This window comes from Pristis pectinata, chromosome 10 (assembly GCF_009764475.1).
Source record: "Pristis pectinata isolate sPriPec2 chromosome 10, sPriPec2.1.pri, whole genome shotgun sequence".
Classification (NCBI taxonomy): Eukaryota; Metazoa; Chordata; class Chondrichthyes; order Rhinopristiformes; family Pristidae; genus Pristis; species Pristis pectinata.
In genome coordinates, this window is record NC_067414.1 from 87,671,109 (window position 1) to 87,691,221 (window position 20,113).

The 20,113-nt window shown below is 41.8% G+C and overlaps 1 protein-coding gene across 1 annotated transcript in view; it reads left to right on the top strand.

Moving 5' to 3' along the window:
- Positions 1 to 20,113, top strand: part of acoxl (acyl-CoA oxidase-like) — a 331,885-nt gene that overhangs the window by 62,592 nt on the left and 249,180 nt on the right. The window contains 1 exon segment of the mRNA XM_052024328.1: positions 490 to 524. Within this exon segment, the coding sequence (XP_051880288.1) occupies positions 490 to 524 (35 nt within the window).

The window sequence follows — 20,113 nt, forward strand, 5'->3', positions numbered from 1 at the left end:
TAGTAAATCTTTGGTTAACATAATATTTAGATTTGCTTGAAGTATTATTTCTACATTCTGGATAAATTGTTTCAGTGCTGTTCAGCAGCAGGTTGATACAGTAATTAGGATTTCTACCTTTGACTTGGAAGGTTGCAAGTTCAAGACACTATGTTTAAGCACATAATTTTAGTCAACACATTGCATTACAAAAGCAACGTTGTAAATTGAAGGTGCATTCTTTTGGATGTGTATTGATGTGTCTCATGCCATTCTTTGAAGAAATGACAGTTGTTAAAATACCCTTCTCAACCTTTCCCATTTGACTAATGTCAAGAATTAAAAGCAGTATCTGGATATTCACCTTATTTGCTTCTTGCAAATTGGCTAGAACTTGCACGTGGAGGTAATCTATTGAATCTGAGCCAGTTTTAGACAATCTAGGCTAGCGACAAACCATTAGATAAGTCCCCTTACTCTTTTATAATACGTTTCCTTTTGCATTTCCAGCTTGGATTGACAATCGCCATTCGTTACAGTCACAGGTAAATGAAATAAATTATCTTGAATCTCTATTCACATGGGAGGCAAAGTGAAAATTAGGTTTCTTAAAATTGTGGTTCATGTTCTGGAGGTGAAAAGGGAAGTGCAAGCTGAGCTCTGCTGACTCACTTCTTCCATGAATTGAGTTTGAGCCGTTACTTGGTATAATGGTCTTCGTTTTTATTACAAGAAATAAATTTCCATGACAGGGCAAAGTATATGCCTGCATCTAAAGGTTCTGAAACCACTGAGGCTAATTTCCTGGCATCCCCAGAAACCCCTGACTGAGAGACTGTAGCTCCCCTAACACCTCCACCGTTACTACCTACACAAAAAAAGATCCACTTCCTCGTGGGTGGTTTTCTAACTCCACAAGAACTGAACCTTGCAAATATTGTGATTTTGTTTCATGTAAAGAAGTACATCATGGCTACATCTGAAGCATAAGAAAATATATGTTTCTTTAAATTTAGATTAAAGGGGATCATTTAATCATGTGGATGCAAAAGGTCTGATTACAAGTGCTTACTATTATTACAAGTCTTACTATCTTCTGTTTTGTTGATCAAGTGACAAGCTGTAGATTTCAGAAGCAGGCTGTTCGTTTTGAGAAATTCCAGGTTCTGTCCATATCTGATATCCATTGGCATAAGGGGTGGGTGTATAATGATTAGGAGTAATAATGCTGGCTGGTGTGATTTTCTCTCATTAGCACTTCCCCTAGATAAGATCAAACCTAGAACGTAGTCTTCAGAGGCTGAGATTTTGGGCTTCAATTTTTTTTTTGAAGAGTTGAGATCTTGATCAATAGTTATGTGACTTTAAAAAATAAACAGCTTAGATTGATGAACACAACAATGATAGAAGTTTTGATAGCATCCTGCTTGTAGTAATAAAGAATTGTTTACCAGAACTATACCTGTGCAGCTTATCACACTGGCATCTACTTGATGATATAGAGGATTGTCCAAGTATTATTTCCAACACAGGATAAATCTAATCTGGCCAGTTGGTAATTCTACCAGATCTCCACTGGTACCAGAGACAATAGATAACCATCGTTAGGGGTTGGGCAACATAAACGGCCGGTGTCAGCCAAAAATAGTGTAAGCAGCTGGCGGATATTTCATTACAATAATGGCACATTAGAAATGGGGTTGTTTTCGTTCTCTTCTGCATTTCATGCTTTATAATAATCAAACAGTTCCAACTCCTGCAGCCCTGATATTACCTTGACGGAACTTCCATATTTAGATCCTCAGCTTTGGGTGCCCCAGAAACTGAACTGGATTAGCCATATTCACAGTGTAGCTACAAGACCAGGTTAGAGGCTAGGAATCCTGCTGAGAATAACTCACCTCCGAGCTCCCCAAAGCCCATCTACCATCTACAAGGCTCGTCAGGAGTGTGAGGGACTCTCCGCTTGCCTGGATGAGTGCAGCTTCAACAACATTCGAGGAGCTCGACATCTTACAGGACATAGCAGATGCTTGATAGGCACCCCATCCACAACCACTTACTCACTCCACCACCAAAGCACAGTAGCAGCAGTCTGTACCATCTATAGGATGCACTGCAGTAACTCACCAAGACTCTTTAGACAGCACCTTCCAAACCCATGAGTTCTACCAGCTCAAAACACAGGGGAACAAAAACATGGGAACACCACCTCCTGGAAATTGCCCTCCAGCCACACACCATCCTGACCTGGAAATATATCGCTGGTCCTTCACTGTCACTGGGTTAAAATCCTGGAACTCTCTCCCTAACGTCATCCTGAAGGACAGTAGCAGTTCAATAAGGTAGCTCACCACCACCTTCCCAAGGGCAATTGGAGATGGGCAATTAAATGCTGGCTCAACTTGCAGAGCCCACATCTCTTGAATGAATAGGAAAAAAAACATTCCCAGTTCTGGCATAATACTTCCTTCTCTACAGACAGGATGACACAATGGTACAGCTACTCATTGCTCACAGATAAAGCAACCTGGGTTCAGTCCTGACCTCCAGTGCTGTCTGTGTGGAGTTTGCACCTCCTCCCTGTGACCGAGTGGGTTTCCGTCGGGTGCTCGGGTCTCCAACCACATCCTAAAGACGTGGGTTGGTAGGTTAATTGGCCACTGTAAATCGTCCCTAGGGTGTAGGTGAGTGGTGGAATTGGGGTGTGGAGGGGAGTGGGGTTGGGCGGCTGAAGAAGTTAGGAGAATGTGGGGAGAATAAAATGGGATTAGTGTAGGATTGGTGTAAATGGGTGCTTGAGGTTGGTGTGGATCGGATGGGCTGAAGGGCCTGTGTCAGTCCTAATGACTATATCTCTGTGAATAATTCATCTTCATTACTCTCAGATCATCCTGGAACCTGACAATAATCATAAACTTCCTCAATCTTTCCTGACTTCTCAATCCAGTGATGGGCAAGAAGATCAATTTTGCTCTTTGGCTCTAGAGTTAAACTCTCTTTGGTATCTCAGGTCTGCAGTCCTCTTCCCTCCCTTTCTTAACCCAAGGGCACCTGCTTTTTCTGTTCCGTTTCTGCTTTAGTCATTATCAGGCTCATTTCCCTGAGACCCATCCCTTCTTCTTTGACACCCTACCTCCTTCCCCTGTAACTAGTGCAGTAGCTGACCAAACTTCACCTCTTTCTGCTGATATTGTAAAGAGTTCCCTGTCCACAGGCACAATTTCTCATCTTCAAAATTTCTCTCAACCTCCTTTTAAATAGGTCAGCCTTGACCTGCCATCCACTCCAAGTGGCTTCTTATTTATAATGTCCTGGTCACCCAGCTTGTGGTCACCAATTGCAAAACTCCTACAAGGGAGGGCCATCAGGGAAGTAGAAGTCCATTGAAACCAAGTAAAAGTGTGGTTGGATTTAAGATTGGCTCTGTAGGAGAAGGCAGGGGGTAATGTTTGGTGGGAGATTTAGTGACTAGAGGCTGTATGGACTAGGGTTTCTCAGGGCTCTGCAATAATACCTTTGCTTTTGTGGAATATATCAATGATTTGGACAAATGCAGGGCCATAATTATGAGTGTGCAGATGATACCAAAAGTGACAGTCTGGTTGACATTGTAGAAGTAAGTTATAGACTTTGGGTATACAACAAGAGACCTTATTCAGTGGCAAATGACATTCAGTCCTGAGGAGTGTGAGGCAATGGCTTTGGACCGTGCAAATAAAAGCAAGGAAATAGCCAATAAGTGATGGAATATTAAATAATGTGAAGGAACAGAGGTACCTTGGAGTGCATATGGTGTGGTTGAAGTGCACATGAGATCTGCAACTTGCTGCCTGAAAGGGTGGTAGAAATAGGATAAGTCGTACTCCGAATAAGTCGAACAAGTCCACTGGAAGGTGAGACTAGAATGAGGGGACATAGCCTCAAGATTCGGGGGAATAGATTTAGGACGGAGATGAGGAGAAACTGCTTTTCCCAGGGAGTGCTGAATCTGTGGAATTCTCTGTTCAGGGAAGCAGTAGAGGCTACCTCATTAAATATATTTAAGACACAGATAGAGTTTTGCATAGTAGGGGAATTAAGGGTTATGGGGAAAAGGCAGGTAGGTAGAACTGAGTCCACGGCCAGATCAGCCATGATCTTAATGAATGGCGGAGTAGGCTCGACCGGCCAGATGGCCCACTCCTGCTCCTATTTCTTATGTTCTTGTGCATTTTAATAGGAGATTGGTTGGGCACATGAAGAACAATAATTTTCAGACCTATGGGGGAAGGCCAGGGGACTGAGACTGAGCAGACTGCTCTTACGGTGTCAGAATGAACTTCGTGAGCTGCTTGCTCTTTCTCTGTACCATAATGATACTCTGGCAGCATGATTGAAAAGCTGAAGAGCAAGAGCTCAAAAGAGGGATTAACCCAGATGGATTTTATTTGGCCCCATGGGCTGAATGGCCTGCTTTCTGTGCTGTAACTTCCATTCACTCTTATTTCCATCCATCCCACAACACTAAAGCTATCTGTTGTATCTGCCCTTTGCAATAGTGGCTCTTTATTGTTGTGTAACCGTGTCCTCTGTCACCTACTCCAGCTTAGATTCAATGACCACCCCTGCCCCCTCCCAACATCATCCATCAAGTGACTCGGGATAATTTGCTGAGTTGAAGGTGCAACCTAACTGCTAGATGCAGTTTGTCGTTGCTGGTTATTTCTATTGTGTTTGGATGTAGAAGCAAAATGACAGAAACTCCTTGGTTGAAGCTCTTTTACGAATGCACCAGATAAAACCAGAGTTTGAATTTCCAATTCATGATTGCAATGCTTTCTCAGTACTACAAGAGGATGTACCTGAAGAGTGCACTAAAGTCTGCTTATTGTGGAAAATATTTTATGTGGCAATAGGCTGCATAATCCACCTACAGCTTTGTTGCTCGTGGGTTTTGAGGTAATCCCCTTGTTAACTTTTTTCCATGTTCAACTATATATTTATTGATTAGCCTCCTGCTTGCTCTGGGTATATCTTGATGAAAAGTTTCTTGATGTATTGCATCCCATTCAACATCTACACTTTTTCAAGAAAGATGATCAATTTCAATGATCAATAATAAAATGTCCAAAGTAACTAGGGTCCACATATGATGATGTTAGCTTACAGTTTTTGAATTTATACAAGAATTTATTGTGGATGTTGCTACTGTTCCTAACCTGATGAGCTGAATGTCTGCAATTGCCTTTAACACACTGTTGACAATATCAGAATGATTCCACACATTCTCTGCGTATGCTAATCTTTAGTGAGGTGAGAGACTTGTTTACCAAGAGATATCACAGATAAAGTTAGTTTCGGTAACTTTGACTTTTAATAATTGCTTTGTTTTTCTGGGTTCCAGATGTGTCTCTGTCAAGTTTTTTTTTGAAAACTGACCTTTAGACTGGCATGTGATCATGGACTAAAGATAGACTTTCTTTCTCTCATCAGTCAATGTTCAAGCAAGTCTCGAAACAGTTAACTTTTATATTGGAGATAACTACCGGTTTCCTTGAGGTCTAGACAGAGCACCACAGAGTCACAGTGAACCTTGGGCTGTCCAATCAATTGACATGTGCAAGTGAAGGAGAGAAGTAGGAATAGAAGTAGAATCAGGAGCAGACCATACAATCACTTGGGCTACCTCTGTCCTTCAGTAAGATCATGATTGATCCCCTGTCTCACAGCCATGTTCTCCCATGTCCCTTCAGTCCAAAAATCTTTTCCAGCCTTGACCATTGGCAAATCAGTGATGCAGCTAGTAGAGCTGCTGGTTCACAGCTTCAGCAACCCAAGTTCGATCCTGACCTCTGCTGCTGTCTTTGCGGAGCTTGCATATTCTTCCTTTACCTGCATGGGTTTCCCCATGGTTCCCAGGTTTCTTCCCACATCCCAAAGATGTGCAGGTTGGTGGCTCTTTGGCCACGTTAAACTGGTCCAGTGTGTAGATGAGTGGTAGAATCTGGGAGGTGGGGTTGATGGAAATGTGGGAAGAATGAAATGGGTCAAGGTCGAGTTTATTGTCACACGCACAAGTACATGTATTCACAGGTGCAATGAAAAGCTTACTTGCAGCAGCATCACAGGAACATAGCATCAGATAAGCAGCATTCACAAGAAAAATATAAATCAGACATGAATTATACACAATTTTTACAAGAACACAATTAGAACAAAAAAACAAAGTCCATTGTGGTGCAAAGTGGTCAGAGTGTTCATAGTGTTACTATACTGAGGTAGTAATTAGGGTTCTGCAGGTTGGTTCAAGAACTGAATGGTTGAAGAGAAGTAGCTGTTCTTGAACCTGGTGGTGTGGGACTTCAGGCTTCTGTACCTCCTGCCCGATGGTAGCTGCAAGAAGATGGCATGGCCTGGATGGTGGGCATCTTTGATGATAGATGTTGCCTTCTTGAGGCAGCGCCTCCTGTAGATACTACTGATGGTGGAGGGATATGCCTGTGATGTATTGGGCTGAATCCACTACACTCTGCAGCTTCTTGTGTTCCTGTGCATTCAAATTGCTGTTCCAGACCATGATGCAACCAGTCAGGATACTTTCAAGAGTACATCTATAGAAGTTTGTTAGAGTGTTAGGTGACAAGCCGAACCTCCTTAACCTCCAATGCTTTCCTTATGATTGCATCTATGTGCTGGGCCCAGACACGTCCTCCGATATGTTACCGTCCAGGAATTTAAAGCTGCTGACTCTCTCCACCACTGATCACCCAATGTAGACTACTCACTTGCTCCTTGTGTGCAGAAATTCGGATGCAAAATGAACCAACTTTTAGTGAGTTAGGATGTTATGGTTTGGGGAAATATGGCATTTGCCAGTTGCAGCGATGGATGATTTCTCCCAAGTTTTTCTGCTGCTTGCATCTCTGCTTGGGTGAAATTGTGCCTTCTAACCTTGTCATATTATGTTTAATTGTAGGCCGTTCTTGCGTGACCAAATAAATGAATTAATATCTTCAAAGTATCTATCACTTTACTTCAGAAAGGACCACTTTGTATTGTTGTGTTAAAACCTCAAGGAGGCAAGGCTTTGAATGGAAGTTGTTGCACCTGAATCAGTGAAATGTTCCAAAATAAATTTCACTGTCATCTGATTAATTTTTCACTAGAAAAGTACTTAGTTCCTTCTTCCCCATTCCTTACTGATTCCTCAGCATGTTTATCCAGTGAGGAACTGAGCTAATCATACAAGAAATGTCTCAGAATACCCACCTTTGGTTTAGGGCACTAGAGATGTTCACATTTGCCTAAACTCTGCTGAGTGGAGATGAGAAAGCTTTTGCCCTTAAATACTACTTCATGACAGCCTCTCCCAACTATGAGTGCAGGTGTGAGAATACTGGGTGGGTTTGTCTGATAACTAAATAAAGCTTGTTGATAAATGATGCCAGTGAAGTCAGGAGGGGACTGGTGTTCATGGTAATTTATCGCAATACCCAACAGCAGTAGAAGAATTAGGAAAATCAGCAACCAGATGAGAATGCTTGGGCAGGTAGTATGTGTGGGAATTTCACAGCACAGCTAGATATTCTCTTAATGGTCATGAACATTTTAATGCCCTGTTTATTTAATTAAAATATATCTGAAGGGTGTGCACTCCTAACAGAAAACCCCCCATGAGATCAGAACATTTAGTTTCCATGTGGGTACTGTGTGGGTGGTGTGACAAACAAAAGCTGATGCAAGCTTTGATGTAGATTGTAGGTTTTTGCACCTTCCTTCTATTGCTGGGGAATTTTTTTTTCTTCCATTATCAACTAATTTCCTCCTCCTTTCTACATTTTCCTTAACTATGTCTAGTGATGCTCCAAAGTCACTGCTAACTGACTTTTTTTTAAAACAAAATTTGCTCATATTTTCTTGCTGTGCTCCCTATAAACTTTAACTTCCAGAAATTTATTCTGCTTGACTGTGATATTTCATCATTCTGCTTTTAAGTTTCATCATTTGTTTTTGCAGAACTTCCAAAAAGCGAATGACTTTTTTAAACAATTTAAAACATTTACTTGGATTTTGTTGCAAAAAGCGTGTATTTATTGGAGTGACTAAATCTGTCTTGGTGCATCTTAAGAAAAAAGAGTCAAGACATGCACTTCTGCTATGCCCAAACTCTGCGTGGAAAGTGTTGATAGCACTTTTTATGAAGACCTTATGAGAAGCCGCTGGTTAACAGTGACCAACAAAATCGAATCACAATTTAATTGCGTATCATTCTATGTAACCGTGATTTAGGGGTTTTCTGATCTCATCAATTTGTCTGGTGTAAGCTTTTAGGGACTTGCCAAGTGTAGAAATTCATCTGTCAGAAAACACTAGAAACACTCAGCGGGTCAAGCAGCATCTGTGGAGAGCAAAAAAAACAATGTTTCGTGTCAGAAAACCTTTCTCAGAACTGGGAAGGAGAGATTAAAAAAAGGTAATTCCAACTTGGAATTCAACTCACATTCCTCCCTTTCTCAATTCTGCCTCACCCAGGATCCTAACTAATCCGACATGAATTTTGACTCAAGTTCCACCCTTCACCATCTGCACCCACCCAGGATGAATTACGCACAGTAGCGTAGCGGTTAGCGCGACGCTATTACAGCGCCAGCGATCGGGGTTCGATTCTCGTCGCTGTCTGTAAGGAATTTGTACGTTCTCCCGTGTCTGCGTGGGTTTCCTCTGGGTGCTCCAGTTTCCTCCCACATTCTAAAGATGTACGGGTAGGTTAATATGGGGGTTTAAAATGGGCGGCGCGGTATCGTTGGGCCAGAAGGGCCTGTTACCACGCTGTAAATAAAATTTAAATTTAACAAAAATTTATCATCTCTTTCCATCAAATATCCAGATAATGATCACACTGCTAGGTGCCCTGTGCAGGTCCATCACACACATCAAAGGTAATTCTAGAGCTGCAAGAAACAAACGAGGCTCAGCATGAAAATTTCTGCAAAGGGTTCCCCTGAAGTCAGGAGATTCCAAGATCTCTACCTATCTCACAATCCCTTCACCATGTGGACTGTAGCAGTTTAAAAAGGTGGCTCACTTGATGCTCACATCCAGTCTATAAAATAATATAAAAATATTGCCATGTATTGAAATAATTTGTGCTCGTTGCTGTGTTCAGTGGACTTGCATATTGGATGTTTAGCCACTACAAATTCATGCCAGCATTTGTTGGTTGTCCTATGAGCATCCAGTGCCTATTTCCCTTGGGTAGGTGAGCTGTTAAATGGGATATCCTTGGAGGAAATTGGTACCAAGATGATAGTCATGGTCATGTAGGATTGAAAGTGCATTCAATCTTGGTAATCCAATACCTGGTCAATGCAGGTTTGCAGTAGTCCAGTTAATAACTGTGCAGGAAGCATGACTTATCAGTGGGATGTGGCACTCCCCTCTGCATAACTGCAGGCTAGTGCCCTAATTAGTGTACCAATGATAACTGGATAAGGTGTGAAATGCTACTGTGCTAGAAATCTGCAGTGCATTCACATAGTCAAATTCTAGTGCCTAGTTCCCTTGGGTAGATGAGCTGTTAAATGGGATATCCTTGGAGAAGATTGGTACCAAGATGATAGTCATGGCCAGATAAGAATGAATGAAAGTGTATTCACTCTTACATAACTATGTCTCTTGCATGCCCCAGGGTGGAGGAAGGATTTCTGAACCCTGGCTATTACTGACCTACCTTCAAGATCTCCTGATTTCAAAAACAAATATGGAAAATGCTGGAAATACTCAGCAGGTCAGGCCACATCTGTGGGAAGAGGGACAGACCCTTCTTCAGAACTTGGTAATCCAATACCTGGTCAATGCAGGTTTGCAGTACTCCAGTTAATAACTGTGCAGGAAGCATGACTTATCAGTGGGATGTGGCACTCCCCTCTGCATAACTGTAGGCTCGTGCCCTAATTAGTGTACCAATGACGAAAGAGACCAGAAAAAAAGCTTGTGAAGTGACAAGGAGGGTGGGGGAGGTGTATGTCTCCGAAAGGGTAAAACCGGGTCACCATAGGGATAAGCTGCAAGAGGGTTATTTGGTCAATGAGTGAATGAGTCAATAGAGAAAAGACCATAGACTAAAGAATGCGGGAGTTGTGAAGTGCAGAGCAGGAGGATAAGCCCAGTAGGTCAGGCTGGGCACGTCCTCCAGTCCCAGACGGGAAAAAAAAGGAGAGAAAAAAAGCAAGCTAGGCTAATATCACAGACCACTAATACAGACTGAAAAAAATCAAAGTTATCTGAAGTTGTAGAATTCAGTATTGTCCAGAAGGCTGCAACGTGCTCAGACGGAAGATGAGGTTCTGTCCAAAAGCTTGCGTTGGGCCTCACTGTGACGGTACATGAGGCCACAGACCGATAGGTCAGAGTGGAATGAAAAATTAACGTGGCAGGTAGCAGGAAGCTCAGGGTCACCCCTGTGGACTGTATGTAGACGTTCAGCAAAGCAGTCACCCTATCTGTGTTTGGTTTCTCCGGTGCAGAGGAGGCCATGTGGTGAACACCGAATGCAGTGCACTAGATTGGAAGAAGTGCAAGTGAACTGCTGCTTCACCTGGAAATACTGCTTGGGTGCCTGGATGGTGGGAAGGGAGCAGGGAAAGGACAAGTGTTGTACCGCCTGCAGCTGCAAGGGAAAGTGCAGTAAGAAGGTGGTGGGTGGGAACGGAAGAGTGGACCAGGGGGTCACGAAGAGAACAATCCCTGTGAAATGATGAAAGGGGAGGATGTGTTTGTTGGTGGAATCTCTTTGGTTTCAAGTTAGGTGGGCCTCCATTATGAGACACTGATAAATTAAGCAAACAAGAATTCTACCTGTGTAGATTTCTTAGTCACTTGGGGTTTTCAGTAAGTGTAATTGGTAGTTGGTAATTGGTTTATTATTGTCACATGTAACAAGGCACAGTGAAAAGCTTCGTTCTGCATGTCATCCAGATAGATAATTCTGAACATAAGTACAACGAGGTAGTACAAAGGGAAAAGCAATAACAGAATGCAGAATATAGTGTTACAGTTACAGAGTCAATTATACAGTTAACTCTTGATAGCAGTTCACCTGGACCCATTTGAAACAATGGCACAGAATATGAAGTCAGTTCTCTGAAAGAGATTCTACTCCTTCACTCTAGCTTACCAAAATGTTGTAATAGTTGCAAGAATTGGTATTGGTTTATTATTGTCACTTGTACCGAGGTACAGTGAAAAACTTGTCTTGCATACCGTTCGTACAGATCAATTCATTACACAGTGTGGATACATTCAGTTAGTATGGAGTGCACTGATGTAGTAAAGGTAAAAAAATCAATAACAAAGTAAAGTGTCACGGCTACAGGGAAGTGCATTGCAGGTAGACAATAAGGTGCAAGGTCACAACAAGGTAGATTGTGAGGTCAAGAGTCCATCCCATCGTATAAGGGAACCATTCAGTAGTCTTATCGCAGTGGGGTAGAAGCTGTCCTTGAGCCTGGTGGTATGTGCCCTCAGGCTCCTGCATCTTCTGCCTGATGGGAGAGGAGAGAAGAGAGAATGACCCGAATGGGTGTGGTCTATGATTATGCTGGCTGCTTCACCAAAGCAGCGAGAAGTATAGACAAGAGTCCATGGAGGGGAGACTGGTTTCAGTGACGCGCTGGGCTGTGTCCACAACTCTCTGCAGTTTCTTGCAGTTCTGGGCAGAGCAGTTGCCGTACCAAGCCGTGATGCATCCAGATAGGATGCTTTCTATGGTACATTGATAAAAGTTGGTGCGTGTCAAAGGGGATATACCGAATTTCTTTAGCCTCCTGAGGAAGTGGAGGTGCTGGTGAGCTTTCTTGGCCGTGGCGTCTACATGGTTGACTTAAATTATGAGGAGCGATTACATAGACTGATTTGTGTTCCTGGGATTTATATTTTATTTACACATTTCTTGCGATGTGGGCTTTATTGACAAGACCAACATTTATTGCCTATCCCTAATTGCCCTTGGGAAGGTGATGGAGGGCTGGCTTCTTGATCTTTTGGTCAGGGTGCTCTCTCAGTATTATTAGAGAGGGAGTTCTAGGATTTAGACCCAGTAACAATAAAGGACCAGCAATATATTCAGGATGGTCTGCAGCTTAGAGGGGAACCTGCAGGTGGTGATTGAATATTGAGAGTTAAAGGGTCCTTTGGCTATAGTTATAGAATTTTGAGATGTATTGGTAGGGTAGATAGAGGGAGCATTTTTCCATTGGCTGGTCTAGCACAGAGGAACATAGATTGGACCATCCATCCAAACTTATCTTCATACAAACAGTGATAGAAGTGTGAAGTATTCTCCTGATAAACCCAGTAGACAGCGACACAATTAATAGTTTCACATTTAAGGTTGCCATATCTTTGAATGCCAAGTGTATAAAGAGATGTGGAACTAGAGCAGGTAGAAAGAGCTAGAATACAGAATCAGTGTGATTGCATTGAATTGGTGAACGAGGTAGAGGGGCTGAATGGGCCAATCCTTTTTATAAATCACAGTAATTGTTCCATCCTGTTTTGTACAATGGATTCCTCCAAAGGTATATTTGGCCTGGAAATTCTTCTGCGCAACACCATGTTTTTATGTGCCATATATATGAATTTTTTCTTAATTAATATGATTTGCTGATATTTGTGCATATAGAAATCTTTCAGCTGACTCCATGATAACCTTATAGATCATAGAACAGTACAGGGCCTCTGGTCCACAATGTCTGCATTGAGCACAATGCTGACTTAAACTAATTCTTTTCTGCCTGTACATGATTAATATCCCTCCATTCCCTGCATATTCATGTGCCTATCTAAACGCCACTATCATATCTGCTTCTACCACTCTCCACAGCAGCCCATATCAGACATCTATCACTCTCTGTGTGGGGAAAAAAGAACTTGCTCTGATCATCACCTTTAAACTTTCTCCCTCTCTCCTTCAATGCATGCCCTCTAGTACTTGGCATCTCTACCCTGGGATAAAGATTCTGACTGCCTGCCTTATCTATGCCTCTCATAATCTTATAAACTTCTATCAGGTTTCCCCTCCAGAGAAGACAACCCAAGTTTGTCCAACCTCTCCTTATAGCTCATACCCTCTGATCCAGGCAGCGCCCTTTCCAAAGCCTCCACACCCTTCTTGGAATGGGGCAACCAGAATTGCAAACAATACTTTGCAAGTGCGGCCTAACCAAGGTTTTATACAGCTGCTACATGACTTCCTGACTCTTATACTCAGTGCCCTGACCAATGAAAGCAAGTGTGCCATACGCTTACTTGTGTGGCCACTTTCAGTGAACTATGGACTTGAATCCCAAGATCCCTCTGTACATCAATGCTGTTAAAGGTCCTGCCATTAATTGTATACTTACTCCTTACATTAGACCTCTCAAAGTGTAACACCTCACACTTGCTTGGAATAAACTCAATCTGCCATTTTTTCCACCCATATCTGTAACTGATCTATGTTCTGCTGTATCCTTTGACAACTCTCTACACTGTCCAGAACTCCACCAATCTTTGTGTCATCTACAGACTTACTAACCAATCATTAACCTTTTTATCCAAGTTATTTATATACAGTATATCACAATCAACAGAGGCCCCAGCACCGATCCTGTGCAATGCCATTGGTCATGGACCTCCAGCTGGAATAACACCCTTCCACAACTACCCTCTGTCTTCCATGGGGAAGCCAATTCTGAAATCAAACTACCAAGTCACCATGGATCCCATGCATCTTAACCTTCTGGATCAGCCTACCGTGAGGGACCTTGTCAAGTGCCTTAATAAAATCCATGTAGACAACATCCACTGCCCTATCCTCATCAATCACCTCCTCAGAAAAAAACTAAATCACGTTTGTAAAACATAACCTGTCCTGCACAAAGCCAAGCTGACTGTCCCTAATCAGGCCATGTTTTTCCAATCCCTAAAAATCCTCTACAGTAGCTTCCCTACCACTTGTGTGAGGCTCACCGGCCTATAATTTCCTGGATGATCCCTGTTTCCCTTCTTGAACAAAAGAACAACATTGGCTACCCTCCAGTCCTCCAGCACCTTGCCTGTTGCTAGTGAGAATCTTTGTCAAGACACCAGCAATCTCACCACTTGCCTCTCTCAATAACCTAGGATATATCCCATCAGGCCCTGGGGACTTATCCACCTTAATGCTTTTCAAAAGACTCAGCACTTTCCTGATCTCAAACTGCCCTAGAACATTAGCGTGCTGCACACTGCTCTCCTTGCCCTCCGTGTCCTTCTCCTTGGTGAATACTTGGCAAAGTACTCACTTAGTACTTCACCCACGTCCTCTGACTCCAAGCATAAATTCCCTCTATCCTTGAGTGGTCCTACCCTCTCCCTTGTTACCCCATTGTTTTTAATGTAAGTAAGTTCAAGGAGGAAAATCCTGTGTATGGCTAACACAAGGGGACATAATTTTAAGGTGATTGGAGGAAGGTATAAGGGGGATGTCACAGGGGTAAGTTTTTTTACACAGAGAGTGGTGGGTGCGTGAAACGCACTGCCTACAGAGGTTGAGGGGGCAGATACATTAGGGACATTTAAGAGACTTAGATAGACATGTGAATGATAGAAAAATACGGGGCTATGTGGGAGGGAAGGGTTAGATAGATCTTAGAGCAGGATAAGATGTCGGCACAACATTGTGGGCCAAAGGGCCTGTACTGTGCTGTAGTGTTCTATGTTCTATATGTAACTGTGCATGCAAGTGCTGCTCTGTCATACATGATGTGTTGGAAGAACTTCTAAATGTTTGGCCCTAGTGCAGCCAGATTTTTAGATGATATGGAATATGGAGAGTGTGGAGCAAATTGGCCCTAAGGTAAAAGTACAGCCACAATATTATTGAATAGTGAAGCGGGCATGAGGAGCTGAATTATCCACTGCTGCTATGATTTTATGTTCTTTTGTTGTGGGTTGAGAAGTGGGAAGTGAGATGTATGTGAATAGTTATTTCAGCCAGCATAGATACAATGGACCAGATGTTGTCTTTATGTAACATAAATTTCTGATTTCAATTATACTGTGTGTTTCAATGTTTTGGGTCGAGACCCTTCATCAGGACTGATGTCCAAATGGAGGGCCTTGACCTGAAATGTTGACTGTTCATTTCCCTCCATAGATGCTGCCCAACCCACTGAGTTCCTCCAGCTCCTTTATGTGTTGCTCCAGATTCCAGCATCTGCTGTCGGTTGTATCTCCAACAGAGTTAACACTTCAGGTCGAATATCCTTCAGCAGTTCTGATGACTGATCATTGACCTGAAATGTTAACTCTGTTTCTCTCTTTCTACAAATGCTGCCTGACCTGATGAGTGTTCTCGGCATTTTCCAAATCATTTCAGATTTCAACCATTTGCAATTTTTTTTGATTTTCATTTGCAAGATGACTGCTCCATTTTAAGCTGCAAGGTTTGGGATAGGAGAGAGAGAGGGGGAGAGAGAGAGAGAGAGAGAGGTTTTATTTATTTAATTTTTGGGATGTAGCCATCGCTGACAAAGTCGCGTTTATTGCCCACCCTTGCTGGGCAATTTCAGTGAATATTTAAAGGTCAACTATATTGATGGGTCTGGAGTCACATATAGGCCAAACCCAGTAAAGACAGCAGATTTCACTCCCCTGAAGTAGATTGGTGAACCAGATGGGTTTTTGCAATCACCTGGTATTTTTTTAAAAATTGTTATCTGAATTTATATGCCACAGCTGTTGCAATGTGATTTCAACAGGTCGTACTCCAGTCTAGGTGTGTGGATTACTCGTCCAATAATGACAATTAGTTTATCATCAGTGGTAAGGAAAATACTGATATTTATTATTAAAGATGTGGTAAAAGGATACTTGGAAGCTAAAAATAGGATTGAGGGTATCAACATGGATTTATCGAAGGGAAATTTGAGAAACTTGTTGTATCTTTGTGAGGTTGTAACTAACAGAAAAGATATAGTTGAATCAGTTGGTATGATAGTACTTCCAGAAAGCACTCAATAAGTTGCCACAGCAAGAGATTATTAAATGAAGTTAGAGTGCATGGATTGAGGATTGATTAATGGGCAGAAAACAGATATTAAGCATAAATGGGTCATTTTTGGATTGGAAGACTAACTAGTGGGGTGTCGCAGCTGCTCACAATCCATATTAGTGATTTGAATGTGGTGATCAAGAGTAATATATCCAAGTTTTCTGGTGATCCAAGGCTAGATGGCAGTGTGAGCTGTGAGGAGGATGCAGTGAGGCTTTAGGGCGATATTGTCAAGTTAAGTGATCAGCAAAGGCATGTCAGATGGAAGGTAATATGGAAAAATGTGAGTTGATCCATTCTGGCAGAAAAAGTAGAAATGCAAAACAATTAAGTAATGAGAGATTGAAAGCTGTTGGTGTTAAGAGGGGCTTAGTGTCTTGTACATGAATTACTGAAAATTAATGCACAGGAACAGCAGGCAAGTGGTTTGTCAGTCTTAATTGCAAGATGGTTTGAGTACAAAAGTAGAGGTGTCTTGCTCTATTTATACAGAGCTCTGGTATGGTTGCATCTGGAATATCGTGTCCAAGTCTGGTCCCCCTATCCAAGGATGGATTTATGTATGATAGAGGGGTTGCAGGGAAGGTTCATCAGATTGATCTCTGGGGTGGAGGTTTGGTCATATCAGGAGAGATTAAGCAGACTATATGCCTGTATTCTCTTGAGTCCGGAAAAGTGAGAGGCAAACTCATTGAAACTTTGCACAATTTATGTTTTTATACCTTAAAATAAGGACTCAGCCATTCAGGACATGAGAAGAAATTTCTTCATCCAGAGAGTGATGAATCTTTTGAATTCTGATGTCCTGATGAAGGGTCTTGACCCGAAACGTCGACTGTTCATTTCCCTCCATGGATGCTGCCTGAACTGTTGAGTTCCTCCAGCATTTTGTGTGTGTTGCTCTAGATTCCAGCATCTGCAGAATCTCTTGAATCTTTTGAATTCTCTGTCAAGAGTGTTGTGGAGGCTTAGTCACTGAGTGTGTTCAAGACAGATCAGTAGATTTTTAGGTATTAAGGGATATGGGATTAATATAAGAAATTAACACTGAGGTACAAGAGCAGCCACAGTCTTACTGAATGGTGAAGCAGTCATGAGTGGCTGAATCATCAACTCTTGCTATTTCTTTTTTTTGTTGAGGACTGAGAAATGAGAAGTGAGATGTGTGTGAGTAGCTATTTTGGGGGTCATTGTATATTGTGCACTTTTATAGTTGGCCAAATGTCCTCTTCATGTGTCATAAGTTTCCAATTTCTGTTACATTGTGCACTTCTGTGGAGTAAGGTTAAAAAAAAGTCTGAGTTTGCGGCAGAGGTTTTACTTGAGAATAAATGTTCATTATAAGAACCCTCCCCCTCCATACCACCCAAAGTCTTGATTTTCCAGATCTGGGAACCAAGATCTGTTCTTGTTCTGAGTAGGGTTATACAGGTTGTATAAATAAATTATCTTATTTCATTCACAATTTTGTGATGGTAGTCACCAAATATAGAACTTTATCACAGGATAACTACTTTACAGATAAATTCTTAACATTAGCAAATTCAAATATAATGGTCTGGAATTTGCAATCTAGAAATTACTCTGAAGTAACAAACAAGCTATGGGTAAATACTGTGGTGCCTTAGGATGAACAGGAGCTACCCAGTTAAAATTGCTACAGAATGTCCCTGGGTTACAAACTCCTGACATGTAGACACCCCTATATATGACTAAGCTCCCATAACATTATTGTTCAAAAGTCCAACGTAATACATATAGTTGTTCCTACAAATGGCAGAATTAGTCTCCACTTTTCGTCATTATTCCTTCTTATCAGTCTTGTGTGCTTTTGATACCATTCATTATAATACTGTGGCGGTATGGTTACCACATCGAGTGATTGTGTATTTTCTGACTTATGGACTAAATTGCCTTGTAGATGTCTGTAAAAATGGAACCGGTTCGTTATCCAGGGACAGCCTGTATCTGCTTTGTTCTCCATTGTTGGTTTTGTGAATATGGCATCTCAAAAGACAAGCCCTGAATGGTGGGAATTCACTGTCTTTGCACAGTAGTGTGTACTAATCCTGGCACACATGTTCAGGGGTAGTGATTAGTAACTATTTGGTATTAGTGATGTGATAATTGTTAATTGCTTCCTACTAATTGCTGGCATTCAAAATTTGTGTGCAAGGAAGGAGTCTCATTACATCGGGTTTTGGATTTTTTGGGGGCAATTTTGAATTATGTTGAATTTTTGAGTGAATTGATTTTTTTTCTTATTTTCTCTTTTTCTTTCATTGCAGTTTTTAATTTTCCTCCCTCACTCTCATTCTTTCTAGTCCTTATTTCATAGTTCTTCATTCTGGACATTTAAGGAGAAGCCATGTTGTTTGCCCAGTTCCCAGGTGGCCACTGCTCCAGTATCAGTCCACACTTTCAATAGATAAGATAAGATTTTTTTATTAGTCACATGTACATCGAAACACACAGTGAAATGCATCTTTTGCGTAGAGTGTTCTTGGGGGCAGCCCGCAAGTGTCGCCACACTTCCGGCGCCAACATAGCATGCCCACAACTTCCTAACCCGTACATCTTTGGAATGTGGGAAGAAACTGGAGCACCCAGAGGAAACCCACGCAGACACTGGGAGAACGTACAAACTCCTGCAGACAGCAGCCGGAATTGAATCCGGGTCGCTGGCGCTGTAAAGCGTTACACTAATCGCTACACTACCGTGCCTGCTTTGTAACCTAACATCTGTTAAGTTGAAGGATGCAAGGGCAAGTCCAGCTATTTTCAGGTGCCATCTAGCTGCCTTACTGCACTTACTGTTTAGATAAAAGTGCAATATCTTTTGATTTATTTTCTAATTGGATTTTGTCAGCTTTTTTCAGTATAGTAGGCAGCTTAGCCACATCTACATCAAGAGTAAAATATCGCTACTCTAGGTACAGAGATAAATGAGCCCTCTAATGGTTAAGGAGTTAAGCAGTTTCTTCTGGGTGTGTTATTATGTAGTTATAATAAGCAACTACAGCTCCCAGGAGGCAATGCAAGGGGTCACATGGGAGAACAGGAAGTGGCTGTAAAAAGAGAGGGAAAGCAAGCCAGTCTGTTGTTGGTTAATGAAAATGTTCAGATGTTAAACCCAAGCAAAGTTTGTCTCTTGATGAAGAACAAACATAACACTGGGTAAATCTTAAAGAGCAACTGGTATCTGAGCTGTCATTCCAGATGGAGAACTGGGCTTCTCGAACCACAGCATTTTGAATACTGTATTGTTATTAATTCCATTTTTTTTTCCTTGGTTTGACTGAATGTTGGTATCTCATTTCCTTAAGTATTCCTCCCTCAACAAGTACCACCAAACAATAAGCAGATTAACTGGCTGCACTGTTGAGAGTGTTGTCGGATCTGGTTATTTTCGAATCCACAGGTTCTTTCAGGAGTTCAGGAATGAGTTGAAAACAACTTGGTGTTTCACAAAGTTTTATTGGAAAAGTTTAAAACAAAGAAACAGTCACAGAGCACATGGCGCTAGCTTTGATGAGCTGAGACGAAGGGAATAAAAGATGAGCTCAGGCCAGGGTAGAGGAGCAAGAGACCGATTAACAAAAAGTGACACCTTTTATACCTGAGAATAAGAGATGCTCCTTAGCTAACAATAGTCCAATCAGGAAACCTATTAGATACTTGTGGCCAAACCAACCAATGAAAAAACCACATATTCACCTGATGGACGAACCAATAAGCTAGTAAGCGGCCATTCCTTGTGCTGCCACTTGAGGTGCATTAAACATCATACATGTTAAAAAGCTAATTAAAAACAGTCGAATCCAACAGTGTAATGTGCAAAATGTCACATTTGCCAATGCAATTCCAGGAATTGAACCTGAAAATAACCTTTTTTTTAATTAATTCATGGATGAAGGTGAGATTAGGGAGGGCTGTGTTTATATTCTAGGGCATGTTTATACTAAGAAGGAAGAGGTGTTGTGTGCATTGAGAAACATTAAGTCCCCAAGGCCTGATGGACTCAATCCCAGGTTACTGAGGGAGGCAGGGGAGGAGACAGCTGGCGCCTTGACAGGG